Below are 22,908 nucleotides of genomic sequence, written 5' to 3'. Positions count from 1 at the left end.
ATCAATAAAGGTTTGCTGAATGAATGAGCCTTTGGAACACACTCAGGCAAGGTGGGGGAAAGGGGGCATCAGACTGCACTGATCTGGGCCTAGAAAGGAAGCTGGGAGGCTGGGACTCTGCGCATTTTACAGAAGGGGCACTGAGGCACTCGGAGGGACCAGGACGGGGGGCAAAGAATTTGGAGGAAAGGGGCTGAGATCCAGGCACCTGGGTTCTCAGCTTAGCTCACCGGACTCCGGACTCCGCTCTGTCAGCTTTTCCTGTTTTGTCTTATTCCACAGTCTCCCCCTGGAACCGCCCCTCCCCCCCCACATACCCTTCCCCCCACGAGCCTGTCAAGGGTCAGGGCTGCCTCGATCAACTCTGTAAGGGGTTGTAGGGAGGAGTTCAGTATTCTCGTTTATGATTTATTACGTTGGGGAGCAAGTCCCATGGCTTGGGGCTCAGTGTTCCCAACTGTACAATGGGCAGAACAGAGGCCTCACGCCCCCGCAGCCCACAATAAACTTCGAGGGACCAGGACCACGGAGAGGACCAGCTATTACTCCAAAAACCTGCACCCCACCATCCTGACCTCGTTTGAGCAGAGCCCCCCGCAACGCCTGCCTCCCCCGCCCCCAGCAGAAGAGAGTCTGCGACGTCCTAAGTAACCAAACTGGTGGGACTCGGACCCTAAGACGGTGAGGCGCTCCCACGCGGAGGGCTGCACAACTTGGGTACTGGCTGAATGTAACTCCCAGGTCAACTCTTTTGCAGGGGAGGAAACTGCGCCTCCTCCAACAGGGGAGGCCACATCTGCACGCGGCCCGCCGGGCAAACGCAGCCCGCTGGCGCTGAGCCACAGCCCTTTCCCGGGAACTCCGATCCTCCCACAGTCCCTCCTGCTGCAGCGCGCAGCTCCCTCCACGGAAAACAGCTGCACCCTCGACTCCCGCAACTTCGCGCTCCCCCCTCCCCGCACCTCCCGGGCCCGCGGGCTGCGGGTGGGCCCCAGGGCACCCGGGGCCGCGCGGGTCGGCGGTGGGGTGGGCACCAGACCTCGCAGGGGCCCATCGGGCGGGGCGCCCGCCGAGTCCAGGTCCGCCCGGGGGCGGGGCCTGCGGGCCTCCTCCGCGGCGGGCGGGAGGGGTGGTGGGCGCCCGCGGGCCTCAGCCGGATAAAAGGGCCCCAGGGCGCTCCAGGAGGCCCGTTAGCGCTGCTCGGCCGCTGAGCCCCTGCCCCAGCCCCGCACCGTCCGCGCTCCAGCTGGTGAGCCCCCGTCTGGCCCCTGGCCAGGTCTGTCTCTTGCTGTCCTGTCTGTCTGTCCGACTTCTGTCTCTCTGAAGGTCTGCAAGTCTCTGAGGATTCCTGAAGGCTGGGAAGGGGAGAGATGGGGGTCCCATGGACGTTAGCCTAGCCCCCTGGTTGCTCACCAAACTGCTTCCACTGGAAGTGACCAAGCTGGAGAGCTTGGCCCAAGGCCCGCCCAGGGTGGTGCGGCGCGGCCTCGGGGTGCCTGCTTGTCTTGTTTGTGAACACACGCTGCGTGTAACCATTTCTCTTACCTTCTCATCCAGGGCAGGAGGCAGGGGAAGGGGTAGGTGGGTTCAGATGTCACTCTTGTGACTTAGAGGACAAAGAGGCGGGCTGGAGCTGGGCTCTCTGGGGAAACAGACCAAATCTGAGTATGCTGGGGGTAGAGGGTGATTGGGGGGCAGCCGATGGAGAGTGGGCAGAGGGCTTCGACCTGTGCATGTCCTGTTCTGGACAGGTGCCGCCCAGAGCCCCTTTGCTGGCACTGTTTTAGGTCCTCACAATCCGGGTCCCAGGGAGGAAATCAGGGCTGAGTGGGGAGTCCCATCCCCTCCCCAAAGAGCTGGGAGGTAAGAGGCTGTGAGTGATTGCCTGGGCTGGTGCCCACCAGGACAGCGGCCCCAACCCTCTCTCCTGAATAACCTTGGATGTTTCCAGTCTCCATAGCCGGGCCAGTTCAGGCCAGGTGTCTCCCAGCAGCACCTGGATCAGGTGCCTTTCTGCTTCAAGCTGGCAGGATCCTGGCTCCGTCTCTTGGTGGCACTCAGCGCTGGCACCCACTCCAGGGCCCTCCCACCACAGCTGGGTCATAAATCAACCAGCAACAGGGTGGAATTTCATTCATTTCGCTGCCTCCCTTCCTTCTTCCCCCTCCTCCTCCACGTCCATCTCGCTTGTGACAGAGAGCCTGGCTCTGGAGCCAGGCTGCCTGGGCTTGCATCCCGTCCGGGCAAGTCACTTAGATTCACAGAGCCTCATCTCCTCCTCTGTCAAGTGGAGATAAGGATTCAATACATTTTTAACGTGTAATAATAATTAAGTTTAATGATGAAATTATTATTACTAACCTCCGTCCTCCTCAGCCTTCCTTCCCTTCACGCTGCCCCTTTCTCTTTCACTTAGAAGAACAGCCACTCTTGAGGCTGTTCCATTCTCTAAGGGCAGTGTCTCAGCCTGGTCCTCTTCTCTGTGCTCAGCGCTGGGGGAACAGATGCAGGGAGACACGCCACTGGGTTGTGGGGACAGGAGGCAAACACACTGAGTGCTAGGACAGTGGGGGGTCTGGGCAGGGTGGGAGGGGCTTAATGGAATGGGGAGCATTTGAGCTGAATGTGGAAAAGATGTATAGAAATTTAACAATGTGGGACAGAGGGAGAGGTTCCTCCAAGTAGCAGAAACAGCAAGAGCAGGGGCTTGGAGGCTGGGACTTGAAGGATATGTTTGGGGAAAGTGACAAGGCAGGTGTGATGTGAGCGAGAGCCAAGGGACCTGCAGTGGGCAGGAAGGCTGGAAGAGGGGCTCTCCCTCTCTATGACTCGGTTCCTGCTGTCCCACATCCACCTCCAGCATAGCTTTCATGGGCGGAAGCTGGTCTAGCTCCCAGGGTCCTGCAGCAGAAGCCCGCCCCTGTCCCCAGGGAGGCTCCCTGGAGGGAAGGGAGCCTGCTGGCCCCGAACTGTCCACAGCCTCTAACAAGACGTCACAGTACTCTGGGGACGTCAGCCATAGCCACACAACAGACCTGCCCCGCCCAACCCCGGACCATCAAAGCATAGATGGGAGACCCCCAGTGCCACCCATTCATTTTAGAGGTATTGCACCTGACTCTCAGAGAGAGGAAAGCACCTGACTCAAGTCACATAATTTGGTGGCAGAATGAGGAGCATCCTGACTTCTGGGGACAGGGAGCGCAGTCATCTTTCAGGACAGACCCAGTGTGATCACTGGGTCCTTACAGCTAGAGGACCCTGAGCCCAGTCCTTCCATCCTCTCTTGTCATTTGGGGAAGGTCCCTACCCACAGTGACTTTGGCTTGCCTCAGTCCCTCGCTGCCCCGTGGTGCCTCAGTCCCACTCTGCACAGTGGTGACAGCCAGTAGGGAGCCCCCACAGGCTCCGGAGTCAGGAGGGACATGAAGAAAACAGGGCTTAAGTTTGGAAAGGAAGTGTCCAAAGAGGTGCTGGGACCAGCCTAGACCACTGGTTCTTTAGTAGCTGTTTCATTTGCTGCAAATAATAGCTGTCAATTGAGAGCTTGCTCTTCTAAGGATTTAACATTCATTTAATCTTCATTTTCCAGAGGGAGAAGTTGTGGCATTGAGAAACTAAATCACTCACCCAAGACCACCCAGAAACCTATTGGTGGAGGTGGGATGTGAACTCAGGCAGCGTGACTCCCGGCCTGCAGGCTTAAGCCCTGTGCTATGCCACCTGCGCATTTTATTGGGTGCCATCTACATACCTATTCTGGGCACTGGGGACACAACACGAAGTCCCCGTTCCCATGGAGCTTCATTCCTAAGCCCATCTTGTGCACTTCTAAGAGCCCCCCCGCCTCCAAACCCCCGTCCTGGGCTCACCAAAGCAGGAGGATTGACAGCTGAAGGGGGTGGGGCTGGGTGCCCGAAGGCATGAGCTGATTCTCAGCTAGAAACCAGCCAATGGAGTAGGGAGTGGCAGGGGGCCCAGTAAGACCCTCCCTACTGAAACTGACCAGCTATGGAACAACCCTGGAACAGCAGTGGCTGTGCAAGGGTGGGGTCTCCCCAGAATGAGCCCTTTTAAGACTCAAGCACACAGGGAGCCAAGGACCAAACTTTCTCCATCAGCTCCTCCTGGCCAGTCTCAGCTCCTCATCGGCTGTCAAGATGGCCATGGAGGGGCTTCAGCACTGAGGCTGCAGACACTTCGACAGCTCTAACTGGCCACGACTATCCTCTGTGCTCTTCCCAACCCTGCTCCCAGGACCAAGGCTGCTAATGTATGAGGGGGAGAGGACCAGCCCCCCATCCTCCCCTCTAAGGACCCAAAGAGCATCTGAGGACAGCCTCCTGGGGATGGGAGCCTTCTCCCATGTACGGTCACTGCCCCAAACCCTCCCATGGCCTCTTATAGGCTGAAGGGCAAGCCCTCTGCTGGTGCACAAGGCCCTTGATCATCTGGCCCCGGGGCATCCCTGTACCACTGTCCCCTCCAAGCCCCCAACACTGCAGTAGAGGAAGAGAGGGCACTTCCTGCTCTTGCACATACTCAATTCTTTCCCTCTTTCCTCCTTTCCTCATCTTGTTCTCTCTACCTGGAATTCCACTTTCCCACCCAGGAGAACTCTTATTCATCCTGCAAGGCCCAGGTTAAGTGTCCATCTCTGGAAGCCTTCCCTGTTTCCTCTTCTCTGTGCTCCATGAGGGCGGGGAGTCGTGGTTGATGTCTTCGTTTCCGAGTCTAGGCACCTGGCTGAATAATTGGCCTGAAGCAAGTATTCAAAAAACGTTTGTTCAGTCAATGTACAAATCATGCACGTGCATGGACCTAGGGGCAGACCTTGCTGTGTGGCTTGGGCAAGTCTCTGGAACTCTCTAGATCCTAATTCCTTGTTTCTAGAGTGAGGAGGTTGAACCAAATATGCTTTAATATCTCCAGCTCAGACAATCCTAGCCCCTGGGGGTTCCCCATGACTCAAAGGGTAGGCCACCCTCTCTTACATATAACACTGCATCGAAAACAGCTGTTTACTGAGCACTTACCCGGTGGTGGATTTGTGATAAGCACTTTACACACAGTGTTTTATTCCACACTCACAACAATACTGGGAAGGCTAAACTTAAGCTTCTTCAAGGACACATGGCCAGTGAAGGGTGGGTTTGAACCAGATTGACTAATCTCAGAGTCAAGACTCAATCTGTGCCAACACACACACACACACACACACACACACACACACTTGGAGGGACCTGTGCTGTCCTTTGTCTCTTCCAGCAGAAGAGGCCTGAGGTCAGAGGCAGTGGTGGTGACCATTGTTACGTTTACTCATTGCCCAGGTGCCTTGACCCCAGCTGCCCTTGAAGTCACCATAATGTGGTCCCTACCAGCCGCCCTCCCCCTGCTCCTGCCACTCCTGCTGCTGGGCCAGGCCCCTCCCTGCAGGCCACAGTCACCGGGCCCTGTGAAGCTACGGCTGGTGGGCCCAGGGAGCAGTCCAGAGGAGGGCCGCCTGGAGGTGCTGCACCAGGGCCAGTGGGGCACCGTGTGTGATGACAACTTCGCGCTTCAGGAGGCTACGGTGGCCTGCCGCCAGCTGGGCTTTGAGACTGCCATGACCTGGGCCCACAGCGCCAAGTATGGCCCAGGGGAAGGTGAGTGACTGGTGCTGCCCAGCCCAATGACGCAGAGATGGTAGCGGCTTCTCTCGGGCTGGGGCCCTGAGGCTGAACACATCAGAGTCCCACCTGTCCTTTAATACCCAGCTCAAATGACCGCTTCCGTGAGGCATTTCCTAGGTGCTCCAGCATAGATGACCCTGTCGCACCCTCCTGTTCTCACATGCATTGAGGCCACCACCATCACCACCATCACTACCACTCAACTCTAGGTTCCTTGAGCATGGCAGTCTCATACAGCAGGTGCTCAGCAAATGCTGTTGAGTGAATGACTAGATGGATGAAGGCGTGAACAGATAGACCTAATGGCTAGAACTGCCTTGCATTTTCCAAAAGCAGATTCTATAGGACCTGATGCCAAGAGGGGGCAGTAGGCAGGGCTTTTTTCCCCCCTAGGGCTGCACCTGCTGCATGTGGAAGTTCCCAGGCAAGGGGTCCAATCAGAACTGCAGCTGCTGGCCACAGCCACATCCACAGCAATGCCAGATCCAAGCTGCCCCTGTGACCTATACCACAGCTCACAACAATGCCGGATCCTTAACCCACTGAGCAAGGCCAGGGATCGAACCTGCATCCTCATGGATACTAGTTGGATTTGTTACCACTGAGCCACAGGATTGTAGATACCAAGCTCTCAGGAGAACCAACTCCTCTCCCCCACTCCTACTTTCTATTCAAGCTTTGGAAGAGAAAAGTTGGTAACTAGGGGGTCCTATCTGGGAGGCCAAGTCCATGACTGGCCTTTCTGTGCCTGTCCCTGAACGTCACCTGTCCCTTCCACCACAGGACCCATCTGGCTGGACAATGTGCGCTGTGCGGGCACAGAGAGCTCCCTGGACCAGTGTGGGTCTAATGGCTGGGGTGTCAGTGACTGCAGCCATTCGGAGGATGTTGGTGTGGTGTGCCACCCCAAGCGCCAGCGCGGCTTTCTCTCTGAGAGGGTCTCCAATGCCCTCGGGCCCCAGGTGAGGAGCTGACAACGGGGTCAGAGGACAGGGCTTCTGAGTGATGAACCTGGGGCGGGGGAGGGGGGTGACAGGAGTAGGGTGCTGGCTGAGAAGCATCCCTGCCCGTGGCCTGGAGCAGGTGCATGGGTAGAGGGCCCCAGCTTAGGCACAGGGAGTCAGGGGCTGGGCCTGCTGGGAATCACTGAAGCTGCTCTCCATGAGGGAGGCAGCTGGCGGGTAGGGGGTTGCCTCAGCCACACGGCCTGGCCACAATTGCTGCCTCTTCCTGGCACAAACAGCCTTGAGCTAAAAACAGCCCAAGCCAAACAACAGGAGCAGGCAGGGCAGGCCTCTGCTCTTACCCTCTGCTTCCAGGCAGCCTCAGCTGAATCTGGGGGCCATGACAGGGGCTCTGTGCTGGACTGAGTCATCCAGGGCTTGGGCAGGGTTCTCGTGGGCCAAAGGATCCTGCTGGCGATCGAAGCAGCTGGTCTGTGCCCATCCTCAGCTCTCCTCAGGGTGGCCTGAGGAAGGCACCTCTGTGCCAGGTGGAAGCCCCCCAAACTCCAGTGGCTCCCATGCTGACCCCAAGGAGGCCACAGTCCTGCCTGCTTCTCTCTGGGGTTGAGGAAAAGACCCTAAACAAACTGAGCTCCTGCCTTGTACTCACTGTGTGGCCTTCAGCGAATGTCTCCCCACCCCTGGGCCCCCATTCCCTGGCCTGTCCCATGAGGGAGCTCTGTAGGGTAACCTCTGATTGCTGAGCCCCATCTTCCCCACGTGAAGACCTGCAGTGGGCTCCATGGGGGCAGGACTCCTGGGGCCCACGGTGACCACATGCCCCTGCAGAGCCGGCGGCTGGAGGAGGTGCGGCTCAAGCCCATCCTCGCCAGCGCCAAGCGGCGTAGCCCAGTGACCGAGGGAGCCGTGGAGGTGAAGTACGAGGGCCACTGGAGGCAGGTGTGCGACCAGGGCTGGACCAGGAACAACAGCAGGGTGGTGTGTGGGATGCTGGGCTTCCCCAGCGATGCTCCTGTCATCAGCCACTACTACAGGTAGGAGGACAGCTGGGCAGATGGAGGGCCGTGGGGGAGGCAGGCTTGTGGGGCAGCGGCTGGGTGTGTGTGACATGTGTGGGACCTTGCAGACTTCAGCGAGGTCGGCAGGAGTGGGTGTCTATGGCAGGACATGCAGTGGGTGTTGGGATTGGGAGGGAAACAGGTCCAACTGAGGAATGTGCCTGGATTTCCCGGGCTATGGATCCCTTGGAATCATTAAGACAAGAGCAGAGTTCCTGCTCTGTTGCAACAGGATCGGTGGCCTCTCTGCAGAACCAGGACACAATTTTGATTCCTGGCCGTGCACAGTGGGTTAAAGGATCCCACGTTGCCACAGCTGTGCCATAGGTTGCAACTGCGGCTCAGATCGGATTCCTGGCCCAGGAATTTCATTATGTCGTGTGGTGGCTGAAAATGAAAAAAAAAAAAAAAAAGAAAAAAAAAATCCACCCAATTAAAGAAAATTTAAGACAAAATTAAAACAAGAGTGAGGAAGAACTTTGAGACTCTGGGAAATTCCTAGAAATGGTCAGAAAATAAACATTGGCCTTGCCAATTAAATAAAAAGCATTGACCATAGTACACAATACTCCCCAAAGGAAATGTAAACACATGTAACGTCTTGTGTCCCAGGTTAAAAAACTAGACTTAGCTAGTAGCGATACAGTGCCAACCGCAAGTACCGTGACCTGAGTTCTGGTCTCAGCTCTGCCAATAACGAGCTGTGGGTCCTCAGTCGGGCATCTGGACCTCAGTTACCTAATCCGCAGGGAATTAGTTCAACTTTATCCCAGTGAATTTCCTCTACTCTGATCCCAGCCAGGTTTTGATTGGGTTGCGTGTAAGCTAGGCGTGGGGTGGGGCGGCATCCGGGAGAGGAGACATAAAAATATTCTCCTGAAATGTGACAGAACTGTCACAAGATTGCATCAGCCTGAGAATGATGACCGCAATTGTACCAGTCCTGTCAGTGAAAACTTCATATGTTTCTCATCAAGGGATAAAATCTCCCTCAGCACATCGGAGTCATCCACCCTTGCCTGTCCCCAATCAGTCGTAGGTGCTCTGTCCTGTGTCTCTGATTTAGAGGACCCTCGCTGCCCAGACTAGCCACGTGGCTCCATCCTTGGTTGGGGACGACTAGGGAATGGGGCCCCTGACTCCCTGCTGCCAGTAATTGCACCTCTGGGCCTGGCTGACTTGCCTGCCACCCAAGAGGAGGGCAGCTCTGATTATAGCCTCAGTGTCTCGGAGTGGGCAGCCCCCACCAGGAAGGCCTTCAACTTCCACCTGCTCCCAGGGGACTTTTCCCCGGGGGCCCCTTCTCTCGGGTTGCTCCCTAAAGGCTGCCCTTCTTCTGATCTGGGGAAAGGGGGAGCTTGGAGCTGCCTGCCCTGGGGTGGCCCAGTGCAAAAGAGACTCCACTTTGGGATTAGTCACAGGAGACCTTGCTGGGCCCTGCCTTCCTTCCCCGTCCAGTGCAGATCATCGTGGCGTTCCCGTCGTGCCTCTGTGGTAACGAACCCGACTAGCATCCATGAGGAGGCAGGTTCGATCCCTGACCCCAGTCAGTGGGTTAAGGATCCAGCGTTGCCGTGAGCTGTGGTATAAGTCTCAGATGAGGCTTGGAGCCTGCGTTGCTGTGGCTATGGCTGTGGTATAGGCTGACAGCTGTAGCTCTGATTCGACCCCTAGCCTGGGAAGCTCCGTATGGCGAGGGTACAGCCCTAAAAAGACCAAAAAAAGAAAAAAAAAATGGAGGTCATGGTTATCTGTGGGGGTGGGGGACCTTCTCAGGGCTGTGGTGCTGAAATAAGACTGGGAAGCATGGTGCAAACGCAAAGATGACTGTGAGGAGCCAGGGTGACGGGGCAGGACTTCTGCACCCACTCCACTTCCTGTTTGTCCCTACCCAGGAAGGTCTGGAATTCCAAGATGAACGACCCCAAATCCAGGTAAGGAGTGGCACCCTCGGCAAGGCGGCAGAGGCTGTGGCTTTCCCTCCCCTCGGGACTCCTCTCCCCTCCCCAGTGCCTCGGCCTCCCTGAGTCTGAACACAGCCCTCAACCCCTCCCCGACCCTCAGTCTCCTCTGTCTTCCAGGCTGATGAGCCTGACGAAGAAGAATTCCTTCTGGATCCACCGGGTCAATTGCCTGGGAACAGAGCCCCACCTGGCCAACTGCCAGGTGCAGGTGGCGCCAGCTCAGGGCAAGCTGCGGCCAGCCTGCCCGGGTGGCATGCATGCTGTGGTCAACTGTGTGGCAGGGCCCCGCTTCCGCCCTCCGACGTCGAAGCCTGGGCGCAAGGAGTCCCCGGCAGAGGTGGGTCCCCCGGGGGCCTGCACACAGGCCTGGAGGCACGGGCCCCACTCGAAGGCCCTGCCCTGCGGGGGTGGGACTGAGGGGGAGGGGCTCCCCAGGACAGACTGTGGGGAGGGGCCAACCACCCCTATGGAGACTCAGAGGAAGAGAGCAAATTGCAAAATGGAAGAACCTTGGGATTTATTTATAACCTACCATAAATGGAAAGGTGACATCACTGGCCATAAATAGAAGGTAACTACCCGAACAGTAATTATATTGTAGCTACATCTCAATGAAGACCCAAGGTATTGAACTTGAGCCTGGCCCTTCCTTATACAAAGCCATGAGTAAGTGCCCTGCCGGAGAGACTGTCTCCTCACTGAAATAGGAAGCACTGGCAGAGAATTCAGACGGAAGTTACCTTCACACCATGTGCTCCATTCACACCCTGTCCCTGCAGCTCTGGAAAGGCATTTCACGGGTCTGTGTGGGACGTGTCGCTCTAGTTCAACCCCAAAGGGCAAAGCAGCCACAGAGGTGGGGCCGGAGGAAGGGACTGGCCTGGTGATTGGGCGGCAGGTTGTGAAGCCCAGGGACCCCAGCTCCATAGGCTCTTTTGTTAGAGCTGGTGTTTGATTCTGCGGTTACTGTGGCGGTTCTTTGTCACTGAGGAAAGGGAAGGGGGTGTGCAAAACTGCTTATGCATGGTAATTGCTGTAGAAGTCAGAGGTGGGACCAGAACTCTGGTCTTGGCTCTGTCTGGCTAGAAGGGGCTCCTGTGGTGGCACAGCCCCTCCCCTGCCTCCTCCTCGCTCTCCCTGAAGCTGGGTTCCCTGCCAGCAGGAGCCGAGGGTGCGCCTCCGCTCCGGGGCCCAGGTGGGCGAGGGCCGGGTGGAAGTGCTCCTGAACCGCCAGTGGGGCACCGTCTGTGACCACGGCTGGAACCTCATCTCCGCCAGTGTCGTGTGTCGCCAGCTCGGCTTTGGCTCTGCTCGGGAGGCCCTCTTTGGGGCCCAGCTGGGCCAAGGTGAGTGAGGAGGCCTGGGGTGGGGTGGGAGAACGTGGATGTGCCACTGGTCCGTCCCTCGGGGGCCCTAGGGCACCAGGGCCCAGGACAGATGTTCTCACCTTCTTGATTCCCGTGGAGGGGAGGCCGCAGCGATGGAGCCTCAGGGAATCTCCCCCTCCCTTCTGTAGCACTGGGGCCCATCCACCTGAGTGAGGTGCGCTGCAGGGGATATGAGCGGACCCTCGGTGACTGCCCCTCCCTGAAAGGGCCCCGGAATGGTTGCCAGCATGAGAATGATGCTGCCGTGAGATGCAACATCCCAGACATGGGCTTCCGGAATCAGGTGAGCTCAGGTCTGGGCAGCCCTGAGATAGCCCAGGACACCCCGTGCAGCTGGGGGCAGGGGGTGGGGGTGCAGAGGGCTTCAGGCAGCCAGCCCCTGGAGCTGGCTGGGCAGACCGCCAGCGCAGACTGCCAGCCTGGAATGCCCTCCTCGGGGGTCTCCACTGACCTGGCCTACGTCCCCTGGGGCCAGGCTCTGGCCTTCACAGAGGTCAGGATATGGGTGGCGACTCTTCAGATGGGGGCATTCTCCCACCCACCCTCTCAGGTCCCCGGTGAGGTAGAGAGAGACGGTGCCTAGGGCAGCAGGCCATGGGGTGTCAGCGCTGGGAGTGGCACTGGAGGCCTGGGGGTGGGGGCAGAGTTCAAGTGTCCCCAAACGTGGACTGTGGGTCAATGTGCATGGACAATAGATAGGAAAGCCCTTGGCATCTGGCAAGTGGTCATTAGTGATAGGATTGCAGGTAGCTGGAGGGCGAGTGGCAGAACAGGAGCCCCGGGAGCAGGCTCTCGGAGTCAGATTTCTTGAGCAGGCAGGGACATTGGGGGCTCTCTGATAAAAATGTCCTAACTTCACAGAGGAGACGAACCCAGAGAGGGGGAGTGTCATGTCCAGGGCTGCCCGGTGAGCTGGCCTGGGCCGGTCCCCAGGCTGGCAGCCCTGAACTCTCCCCTCCTAAGGCGGCCCCTCCCCTCACAACCCCCACCATTGCAGGTGCGCTTGGCTGGTGGGCGCAGCCCCGAGGAAGGTGTGGTGGAGGTGCAGGTGGAGGTGAACGGGGTCCAGCGCTGGGGGGCTGTGTGCAGCGATCACTGGGGCCTCAACGAAGCCATGGTGGCCTGCCGACAGCTGGGCCTGGGCTTTGCCAACCATGCCATCAAGGTAGGTCCCTGCTGTGCTCACAGACTGCCTGTGCTCAAGTGGCTAACCCTTCATTCATTCAGTCAACAATTAATTATGAATGAAACTCTGCACCAGTATAATGCTGGGCGCCTGGGATGCGGTGGTGAACAAGACACAGTTCCTGCCTCACTGAGCAGTCAGGGAGCGAGACGGCCATTCATAAACATTTACACGACAGGCAGGCATTGCATCTGTAGGAAAGATTGAGTAGAAGTAAGGCAGACGAGGTGGACGAGGGGTAAACGGCAAAGACCTTATGGTGAGTGAAAGCTTGACTTTGTTGAGGAGATCGGGGTCGGGGTGGAGTGTGGCTGTCGAGAGCAAGTGGAGGAAGAGGCAGGGGCAAGGCCACTAATGCCTGCAATGCAGATTTTTTAAAAGATTTCGTCCTTGCCATGTGGCACACAGTTAGGCTGGAGATTAACCTGAATACAGAGAAATGCACTATTGCAGTTGTCCAGCTGAGAATGATGCTGCCTTGGACCAGGCTAGTGGCAGTCCTGGGGGAACAAGAAGAGGGATTCAAAAGACATCAAGGAAACACAATTAAGGGCCTGGGGCATGGCTGCAATGGAGAAAACTCTTCAGCCCCGCCCGCACTGGTCTGCCAGGCAATACCGGGCTCACCTCATCCTGAGCACAACTGACCATCTAGGGTTCTATAAAGGACAGCTGGGGAAATGAGACAGGTCCGAGTGGACAGGAAGGGAACAGGACCGATTCTTCAAATAGCCAAGGGCTGCCCTCAGGGAGAGGGATAGGAGCAGGGCCCGTGGTGGAAGCCATAGCAGTGGATTTTTGCCTCGGTACGTGGAAGACATTTCTTTTTTTTTTTTTTGTCTTTTTCTTGTTGTTGTTGTTGTTGTTGTTGCCATTTCTTGGGCCGCTCCCGTGGCATATGGAGGTTCCCAGGCTAGGGGTTGAATCGGAGCTGTAGCCACCGGCCTACGCCAGAGCCACAGCAACGCGGGATCCAAGCTGCGTCTGCAACCTACACCACAGCTCACGGCAACGCCGGATCGTTAACCCACTGAGCAAGGGCAGGGACCGAACCCGCAACCTCATGGTTCCTAGTCGGATTCATTAACCACTGCGCCACGACGGGAACTCCGGAAGACATTTCTAATACCCAGGAGTCCAAAGGAGCATCACTAAAGATTTTCAGGCCAGGGCTGGGTACAGCCTGGTGGGGGTGATGTGACAGGGCTCAAGCCTCAGAGGAGACCTAGGAGCAGGTCTCAGCCCTGACTGGGTGATGCTGGTTCTTTTCTTAGGACACCTGGTACTGGCAGGGGACGCCAGGGGCCGGGGAAGTGGTGATGAGCGGGGTGCGCTGCTCAGGCACAGAGCTGGCCCTGCAGCAGTGTCAGAGGCACGGGCCGGTGCACTGCTCTCACAGCGCAGGGCGCCTCTCGGCCGGAGTCTCCTGCACAGACAGTGAGTAACGGGAGTGGGACAGTGGGACGGGGAGTTGTGGGGGGGCGGTGCTGGGTTCCACCAGGTGGGCAAGCCTGCACCTCCCGCTCTCAGGGAGGACCTGGAATGCTGGTCGCAGCTCCAAGGCCCGAAGGGTGTAGGAGGTGGAAGGAGGGCTGGATGCTGAGAACCTGCTCTGCCATTGACATGGACCGTGTGTGGCCAGATCACCTGCCCCATGGGGATACTACCTTGCTTTGCCCATCTCGTAGAGTTACTGTGAGAATTAAAATAGAGACTTTGTGAAAACTTAGGGACACACAACAGTGGTTTTCAATTTTTAGGTCATGACTGATTGTTGAAAAAAAAAAAAAACAACACAGCCATAAAACAAGATAGAAAACAACAGAATTGTTACATTGAGTAAAGGTAGTATTTTTCTCTTGGAATTATGTCTATGTGCACTAGGTCACAGCATCAAATATATTTCTTACTACAGTTTGAGTAAGAAGAGTTCGAAAGCTGTTGTAGAGGGTATAGATATATGAGGACACGTGGGGCCTGTGATGAGCGGTGGAATTTACCCCAAAGACTTGAGGTCAAGACCATTTTGAGGCATCGGTCTGCCCCACATCCCCAGATTCTTGGGGTAGCAGCATCTGTCTGGCATCGGCCAACCAGGTTTGGGGCCAAGAGAACCACATCCAGTTCAAAGGCTGCAGGTTGCCACCAAACTGTGTGGCCACTTGACCTTTTTCCCAGCCAGCCTTCAATGCCAAGACATCTTTAACCTCTGTCAGCGAGTTTTAGGGCTTCCTCTGTGTCCAGCGTACATTGGAAGAACGGGGCCCCTTACAGCACACCTTCCCCCACTGGGTGATGGGGCTTCAGGGTGGGCCTCCCTGCCCCAGGTTCCCAGCACCGTGGGGGCCTGCTCCCTGCCCTCTCATGTCCTGAAACCTTGTACCCCTCTGTTCTACTGCCTGGAGGGGCAGCTCTCCCAAATGCATTTGATGCTTCACAACAGCTGAGCACTGACAGCTGAGCTGCCACCTCTGTGGTCGTCCCCATTTCTCCTCTGTGATTTTTCTCCTTTCTTTCTGGCCCTTACCCTCTCTTCTTCTCTCTGAAAGCACTCCTCTCCCCCGGGAGTTGTAGGACTGGTCAGTAGGCAGGCCCTGGCTCTCTCCAAAATATACCTGAGGAATTCCAAGAGCACTTAGCAATAGTACAGACATCATACAGCAAACCAGCCAAACTCTCACTCCTACCCTCTGTCCACCGAGATAAACCTGTATTCCCATCTGACCGTCGGTGCCCAAGCTCACCCATGTCTAAACTGTAGCCCTGTTTTTGCACGAACGAGCATTGAGAACAGGCAGCTTTTCTCTCTTGATGTTATATGGCAAAAGCTGTGGATCTCCGCCTTTCTGTACTAATACATGAGGGACCTTGGTGGCAGAGGTGGCATGTGGCTTCCGTGAACGGTAAGATCCCCCGTGACAGGAAGGAAACTGGAGAGGCGCCGAGCAGCCTGTGGAGATGCAGGCTCTAGCTGGTTGGATTTTTATGCACAGAGAAGCATCAGAAAGTCCACGATGCCTCAGAGGAGAAGGCACAGGATGCCCTGGTGTGAATACCCATGATAGCAATCAGGGTAGAACAGGAACAGAGGAAGGAAGCACAGGCTTAGGAACTGCAGAATGGACCAGAATGGCAGAACCCAGGAGCAGGCTTGGAAATAAGCTCTTCTAACGCTCCCTTGCAGCCCTCTCCCTCTGCCCCTTGCATTGCAGGAGGTGAGGCCCAGAGAGAGAGTGAGCCGAGGGAACAAGTTAGGTACCAGCAGAGCTTACTGAGGGGTTCTTTGAGCTGGGTTACAAATGGGCTGAGATGCGTCTTACAAAAGAAATACCAGCTCATATCAACTGCATGCCTACTCTGGGGCAGACGATGATCTAAGCGCATTATAGGTATCATCACATTAATAGTCCCCATTTTACAGATGAGGAAGATGATGCACAAAATGGTCAGGCAAGTCATAGAGCTAGTTAATGGTGTAGGCAGAAATTAAGCCAAGACGGGAACCCAGGCAGCCTGGCTCCAAAGCCAGTGAACTTAACTGTGACACTGTGGCTGCCTCCCAGGTTAAGGCAGTAGATCTTTGCTGTTATTAGAACTTGTGTCTCCTGACTCCTAAGCGGCCCTCCTCTCCCGGACCCTCCAAAAGAGCTCAGTCTCGGGGCAAGCCTGGCCCCTGTGCCAGGGAGCCAAACCAGCTGCTGTTTTGGTTTTTTTTGTTTGGTTTTTTTGGTCTTTTTGCCTTTTCTAGGGCCGCTCACTCAGCATATGGAGGTTCCCAGGCTAGGGGTGTAATCGGTGCTGTAGCCACCGGCCTACGCACAGCAACTCGGGATCAGAGCCACATCTGCGACCTACACCACAGCTCATGGCAACGCCAGATCCTTAACCCACTGAGCAAGGCCAGGGATTGAACCTGCAACCTCATGGTTCTTAGTCGGATTTGTTAACCACTGTGCCATGACGGGAACTCCCTGGCTGCTGTTCTAACCTCGGTGTCACCACCGTGCCCTCTGCGGCCCAGGTGCTCCGGACCTGGTGATGAATGCCCAGCTGGTGCAGGAGACGGCCTACCTGGAGGACCGCCCACTTAGCCAGCTGTACTGCGCCCACGAGGAGAACTGCCTCTCCCAGTCCGCTAACCGCATGGACTGGCCCTACGGACACCGCCGCCTCTTGCGCTTCTCCTCCCAGATCCACAACCTGGGCCGGGCCGACTTTCGTCCCAAGACGGGACGCCATAGCTGGATTTGGCACCAGTGCCACAGGTCAGTGCCTGCTCATGCCCTCTGCTCTAGAGGGACATAAAGCAGGGTCCAGGGACCAAACCAGTCTGGTCCCTTCTTGGTAGACTTTCCTGGGAGGGGTGTGTGCTCGGGGGAAGAGCCTTCCTTTGTAGGCACCTTGCTGGCCTTGCCTCCCAGAGGCAACGAGGAATCCCAGGAACACCAGCCTGCCCTCTCGTGGCTCGCTGGCCCGCCCTGGATGCACTCATGCATCCGTTGCCCACAGCAGTGTCCAACAGAGCAGTCACTGCCAGCAGAGCTGGTCTCCATGACAGTGATACTGGATGCTTTGCCTGTTGGGCCTTGGGCCTTGTCTTTAAAAGCCAGGTGAAGTGGGGACTCCTAGAAGCCTGGAGACCCAAAATAGCCACCCTGTCCAGGATGCAGGCTCTGCAGAAAGCGCTCGCTGGTTTCTGAAGCCACAAAGCAAGGCCCCCAAAGAGGAGCGCGAACGCTGGCACCGAAAGGAAACAATGAGCCTTCTTTCCTATCGGGAGCCTCCAGCCCAGACAGGAGAGACCATGGCTGTGACTAAAGCAGAATGGAAAAGGGTTTTTATTTTCTTCAGGACACAGCCATGGGTGGGGAACGCTGAGAGGAACAGGCAGTGACGTTGGGACTTGGCCTTTCTGACATAATAAGCACCTTTCCCTGTAGCACAAACAGAGTTGTCATTAGAACTGGATGGGAAACAATGGTAGCAATTTGGACCCGGGCCGGCAGGGAACAGAATCAGCATCCCTCCTATCTCAGCAGCTCCGCTCCTGGGCTGTCCTTGCAAGTGTGCCTGCCTTCCTCCCCACTTCATGCCTGGTAGCCAGGCACAGTCCCCTGGTGTGAGGGAGCCTTTATCCCTCCCCACCTGGGTGAGACCCTTGTGTTGGGGACAGTGGTGTCTGGCTGCCCGGCAGGGGTGCCGGGAAAGTAGGCCATGGGTCACACTAAGCTTGGGTTTGGGAGGGAGAAGGGCACTGCCCTGCTATTACAGCGCTCCTCTCTGGGTAATGACGGGGTCTAGCATCTCAGTCCTCCCTGCCAGCTCCTCCACGGGGACCCTCTCCTGTCGCTGCCGGGCTGACAGCTCTGCCCCTTCTGCAGGCACTACCACAGCATTGAGGTCTTCACCCACTATGACCTACTCACTCTCAATGGCTCCAAGGTGGCTGAGGGGCACAAGGCCAGCTTCTGTCTAGAGGACACAAATTGCCCCACAGGTACGTGCTTTCCTGTAGGCATAGTCTCCTCTGTTATATCCTCAGCCCCTCTGGGATCAGGGTCCCCTCTGCCCTGCTCAGTGGCCTCAGGCACCTGGAGACTCTGGCCTCGCAACAGCCAGCCCTCAGGGCAATTCAAAAAGATAAACTTTGTCTGTTTTCTCCTTCCTCTGCATTCCCAACACACTTTTTACCTTTTAAGATGCTTAACAATTTTGGGGGGGATGACAGCTATAGACCTGTTTCACTTCTGCTGAGTCCTTTGAGGGCACGCATTATCTGATTCCCATCTGCACATCCGTAGTCCCCAGCCCTTAGAAACAGCATGGTAAACACTGGTCTCCAGAGAACTGGATGGATGGATGGACAAGTGAATCAGCAGAGCAGGGATGGAAGCTTCCAACCACATTTCCTAGGCCGACAGGAACTTCCACTAGAGCATTCAGAGAAATAATCTCGGTTGCAGATGGGCTTTGCGGCAGTGCTGGGATTGTGAATTCATGGATAGTAGGAATTTGGGCGCTGATGGGATATTTATTTATTTATTGCTTTTCAGGGCCGCACCCACAGCATGTGGAGGTTCCCAGGCTAGGGGCCAAATTGGAGCTGTACCTGCCGGCCTACACTACAGCCACAGCAATGCAGGATCCAAGCCACGTCTGTGAGCTACACCACAGCTCACGACAATGCCGGAGCCTTAACCCCCTGAGCAAGGCCGGGGATCAAACCTGTGGCCTCATGGACGCTAGTCAGATTCGTTAACCGCTGAGCCAGGACGGGAACTCCCCTCCGACAGGATATTTAGCTAAAGCTCAGGTACCTAGTCTGATTGCGTTCATCTGGCAAGGCTGGTGTGAGGATCAACTGATAGAGGATGTGAAAGTGCTGGCAGACGCCTGACCCTGAGCACCTGTTCAGTGCCTCAGTGACTGCCAGTACCCTCCCTTACAGGAATGCAGAGGCGCTATGCCTGTGCCAACTTTGGGGAACAGGGAGTGACCGTTGGCTGCTGGGACACCTACCGACACGACATTGATTGCCAGTGGGTGGACATCACAGACGTGGGCCCTGGGGATTATATCTTCCAGGTAAGGGGGCTTGGGAATTCTCCACAGGAGCTCCATTTCTTCCAGATGTTCCAAAAGCTCCCCGGGGTCAAATAAAGAAAGAGGATTTCTGACACATCTGGCATTTGAAGGAGCTATGCTATAGGGGAAAGAACCAGGATCCAGGGGACCTTATTCAGTAGACAGTGTGCAAGTCCCAGCTCAGTCCCCATCTATAAAATAAGGACATTAATGCCCATTTCCTGGGGCAACTGTGTTAATGAGGCAAAAAATACAAGCTTGCTATGTAACACTACATGGAATGTCAAGGATCATAGTCACCATCAACTCAGAAGCCAGATCCCGTTTTCAGCGGATGCTTCTCTCACTCCAGGTGGTCGTGAACCCCAAGTTCGAGGTGACAGAGTCAGATTTCTCCAACAACATGATGCAGTGCCGCTGCAAGTACGACGGGCAACGGGTCTGGCTGCATAACTGCCACACAGGTAACTGCAGGCCCCGGTGAGCCGGCCCCAAGTGGGCTCAGGGAGGGGGGAGACCCTAAATGTGCCTGTCTGTGACTTCAGCATGTGTGTGCAAGGCTAGGATGGAACAGAGATGAATGTCCTTTGACAGCTTCATAGAAGGAGGATTTCTGGAACAGACTGCATCAGCCTCAGCCACTAACTACTTCTACCTCCCTCGTTGTCCTTAAGGCTGTTTGGATTATAAACTCAGTCTCCCATCTGTCCTAGAGTCTTTCCTGTTACTTGAGGCCATGTCAAGATTTCCCTTTTGCAGTCTGTTATTCCCTCCACTGCTTCCTTTCATAGAGTCTTTCTTAGTTGCCCCCATCCTAGGCTGACGGCCTCACACGCAAATGTAGGCGTCCCCAGATCTGTGCTGCTACCTCCAGCTGGGACCACAGCTTACAAGGGGACCGTGGAGGACAGGGCTTAGGACACTTGCCTGATTGGTAGCTTCAGGCAAAGAAGCAATGATCCAGTGAGGGGCGGAGTGAGGAGGTGGTTGCCCCACTTGCTTGTAAAGAAAGGGAACAGTCCCTCTGTCCTCAAGTTCAAAATGCTTGTATGTGCCGTGACACACAAATACAAACATTTTAAACTTGAGGACAGAGGGACTGTTCCCATACCCACACTTTGCACTGATGGGGTGGAGCAGTCTTGTTTGTTCAGTCAACAAAGTTATTAAGATCTGCCTCTGTGTTGAACACTGTGCCAGGCACTAGGAACATAAACCGGGAGTGAAATGCAGAGCAGAGGGTTAGGGAGTGTAAGCAGACGTGCAGATGGGTTAACCCCAGTCCTACTGAGCATCCCTAACCGCCAGGAGCTAATGCTGAGCAAACAGAGTGCCCTGGGCAACCACCTGGAGGCTAGCCGAGGTTTCCCAGAGGAAGTGTTATCTGAGCTGGGTTTCAAAGGAGAGGCAGAATCAGAGAAGGAAGGGGTAGGAGAAAACACAGGATGTGGCCTCCAAAGCCTTCTTTGGGCTGCAAATCCAGCTCCACCACCTTCTAGCTTTAAGACAGTGAGGAAGTCTCCACCTCAGAAGCCTTCCCCTTTGTAAAAGAGGGCTGTGGAGGCAACCCCACTGGTGTTCTTTGCAGGGAGGGTTATGATGGTTCTTGCGAGGAGAATGGTCTTCATCCTATGGGCTTCTGGGAACCATGGACACATTTCAGTCAAGGTGGCCAAAAGATCAGATTTATGTTTTCAAAAGAACCCTGGCCACAGATGGAAGACAGTTAGTAGTAGTCATCCAAGGAGTCAAAATGGTGTGACTGAGTAGATTCTGCTGCCATTTAGTGAGATGGAACGTGAGAGAAATCAGGAGTTGAAACCTACGGCTGCCCACGTGGAGGCCAAGCCTCCATAATGCTGGTGGCAGGAAATACAGTGCAGCTCTGACCCTTGCAGGAAACAGAGGGCGCACTCGGGTGAGAAGTTATTTAATGAAGGACTATTTAGAGGTGTGAATAGGACTAAGGAGATCATGGGTGCTGAGACATCCAGGGATAAGAAGAGTGGAAAGTTGTTATGGGAGTTCCCGTCGTGGTGCAGTGGTTAACAAATCTGACTAGGAACCATGAGGTTGTGGGTTCAATCCCTGGCCTCACTCAGTGGGTTAAGAATCTGGCGTTGCCGTGAGCTATGGTGTAGGTTGCAGACGTGGCTCGGATCCTGCGTTGCTGTGGCTGTGGTGTAGGCCGGCGGCTCCAGCTCTGATTAGACACCTAGGCCTGGGAACATAGCCTGCTGTGGGTGCAGCCCTAGAAAAGGCAGAAAGACAAAAAAAAAAAAAAAAAAGAAAAAAGAAAAGAAAAGAAAGTTGTTATGACTTTAGGCTTGCAGGGGCAGACAGTGTCCTAGAGCTAGAAAGCTGGAGCTGTGGAGGAGGGAGAACCTGGCAGGGCTGGAGTTGCAGGGGATTATCACTGCAAGAACAGGAAGAGATGCCCCCGCCTGTCTCCTTCCATCCTCTCATCTCCTGTGGCTGCTTCCCAATGACCTACATCAACCAGAAACCAGAAGATGAGGGAACCAGGGCGAGGCAATCTCAGGGGTCAGGTCTCTAGGCCACCAAGAGAACAAAGAAGGATAGAGCATGAATCTGGGGAGGGGGCAAAGGAGAGTGGCCAGCCCAACCCTTTCCACTCAATAAGCCTATTCTTTCCAATGACCCTGCAACTACACATCTGGGAGCATCTATTTCTATAAAACGGATTCTTGTTTGCACCCATGACCGACCTGATACAAAGGCTGAACTGGGCAGAATGCATCCGTGTGTTTGTGAAGTTGTCAGGAAAGGGATGAGACTCTGGTCAGGCTGGCCACTTACCTCTTTTCCTTTGGTCCAACAGAGGATTCGTACCGGGCCAATGCAGAGCTCTCCCTGGAGCAAGAACAGCGTCTCAGGAACAACCTCATCTGAAGCCATCACCGCACACTCCCAGCTGCTGCCCACACACCAGATACCTCAGTTTATTGGAGCCATGCTCTTCACAGCCCAGACTCAGAGGGCAAGGGACCAGTGCCAATGGGCACCAAGAACCTGCTCAGGAAGCCTTTTGATGGCAAGATCGCCAAACCAGGATGGCACTGCTCCCTCAGGATGGCTCTGGGTCTGTCCCCTAAGGAACTTTGATCTCCGGACTGTGGCCTCCCGGCCTCGTTTGGCTGAGCTCCTCTTCCATAAGGAGACCCAGTCTTTCTCGGATTTTGCCCCAGAGCTCCTGCTGCCCAGGAGGAAGCCCAGTTCCCATTTACATGGTGCTTTGCAGATGTCTTGGAGGACCAAAATACAAGGAGTGGTCAGCTCTCTGCCAGGAGCTCAAAGGAGCACAATTTATGTCAAAGTCACAACTGGCAGAGAAGCTGGTGAATTCAGTCCCTTGCTTGATCTGTCCTCATTTAGAACTCAGCTGTCATATTCTCTACGAGTCTTTAGTGCCCTTACCTTCTCCTCCTGCACACACGGGTGTCTGTAATACCCCTGGAAGCTTAGGCCTCAGGCATCCCCTAATGGGCCCAAACCACCAGTTACTGAGTACCTGAGAAAGGACACGATCCACAGAAGTTGCCAGATAGGGCCTTTCTCCAGAACAGCAAGAGGAGGCCAAGCAGAAAGACCGCTGGGCTAATATGGACCCCAGCCACTGCCAGGGCCTCTGCCAAGGGAAGACATGTGCCAGAAACCAGCAGGCAAGATCACTGCGCATCTCAGGACTAGTCTAAATGTCAGGTCCCCCAAGTTTATAGTGTGTATTTTATTTTGAATAAATTTTTGCAGCAGAAAGAACATGGGTCAAATAGGCCACTCATCTTTGCAGGAAAAAGAGGACAGGTCTGGTAGAGTCGGGGGCAGGAGACTACAAAGAAGTCAGAGGGGGAGCATTTAATTTAGTTAAGGACTAAAGCTAGGAAAGGCCACCATTCCTGCCTGAGGTGGCTGTGATAGGCCCTTGCTCCAGTGGGATCGAATCCCATGGTCATCTCAGACATAAGCCTTCATCTTTCTCCACTTCGACACACATGGGGATAATCCTCACAGGTTTGATGCCCTAATGCCAATAAAGACCGCTCACTGTGGACTGCTACAAAGACGAGAC

The 22,908-nt window shown here is 55.5% G+C and overlaps 1 protein-coding gene across 2 annotated transcripts; it reads left to right on the top strand.

The window, feature by feature from the left end:
• The first annotated feature begins 1,123 nt into the window (after window positions 1–1,123).
• On the top strand, window positions 1,124–22,902 carry LOXL4 (lysyl oxidase like 4). 2 transcript variants are annotated; one of them, XM_047759576.1, is made up of 15 exons: window positions 1,124–1,249; window positions 5,331–5,645; window positions 6,456–6,634; window positions 7,466–7,671; window positions 9,591–9,629; window positions 9,777–9,996; window positions 10,822–11,005; window positions 11,176–11,330; window positions 12,045–12,212; window positions 13,508–13,670; window positions 16,255–16,498; window positions 17,615–17,730; window positions 18,682–18,818; window positions 19,171–19,282; window positions 21,661–22,902. In XM_047759576.1, exons 2-15 carry the CDS (start codon window positions 5,366–5,368, stop codon window positions 21,729–21,731), a joined length of 2,274 nt encoding a protein of 757 aa, XP_047615532.1. In that variant the 5' UTR covers window positions 1,124–1,249; window positions 5,331–5,365; the 3' UTR covers window positions 21,732–22,902. The 2 variants fall into 2 exon arrangements, with proteins under 2 accessions (XP_047615532.1, XP_047615533.1); XM_047759577.1 differs by having other exon boundaries at window positions 1,124–1,276.
• Window positions 22,903–22,908: the final 6 nt, after the last annotated feature.

The sequence above is a fragment of the Phacochoerus africanus genome, chromosome 15 (genome assembly GCF_016906955.1).
Source record: "Phacochoerus africanus isolate WHEZ1 chromosome 15, ROS_Pafr_v1, whole genome shotgun sequence".
NCBI lineage: Eukaryota > Metazoa > Chordata > Mammalia > Artiodactyla > Suidae > Phacochoerus > Phacochoerus africanus.
This window is presented reverse-complemented; position numbering and strand designations above follow the sequence as displayed.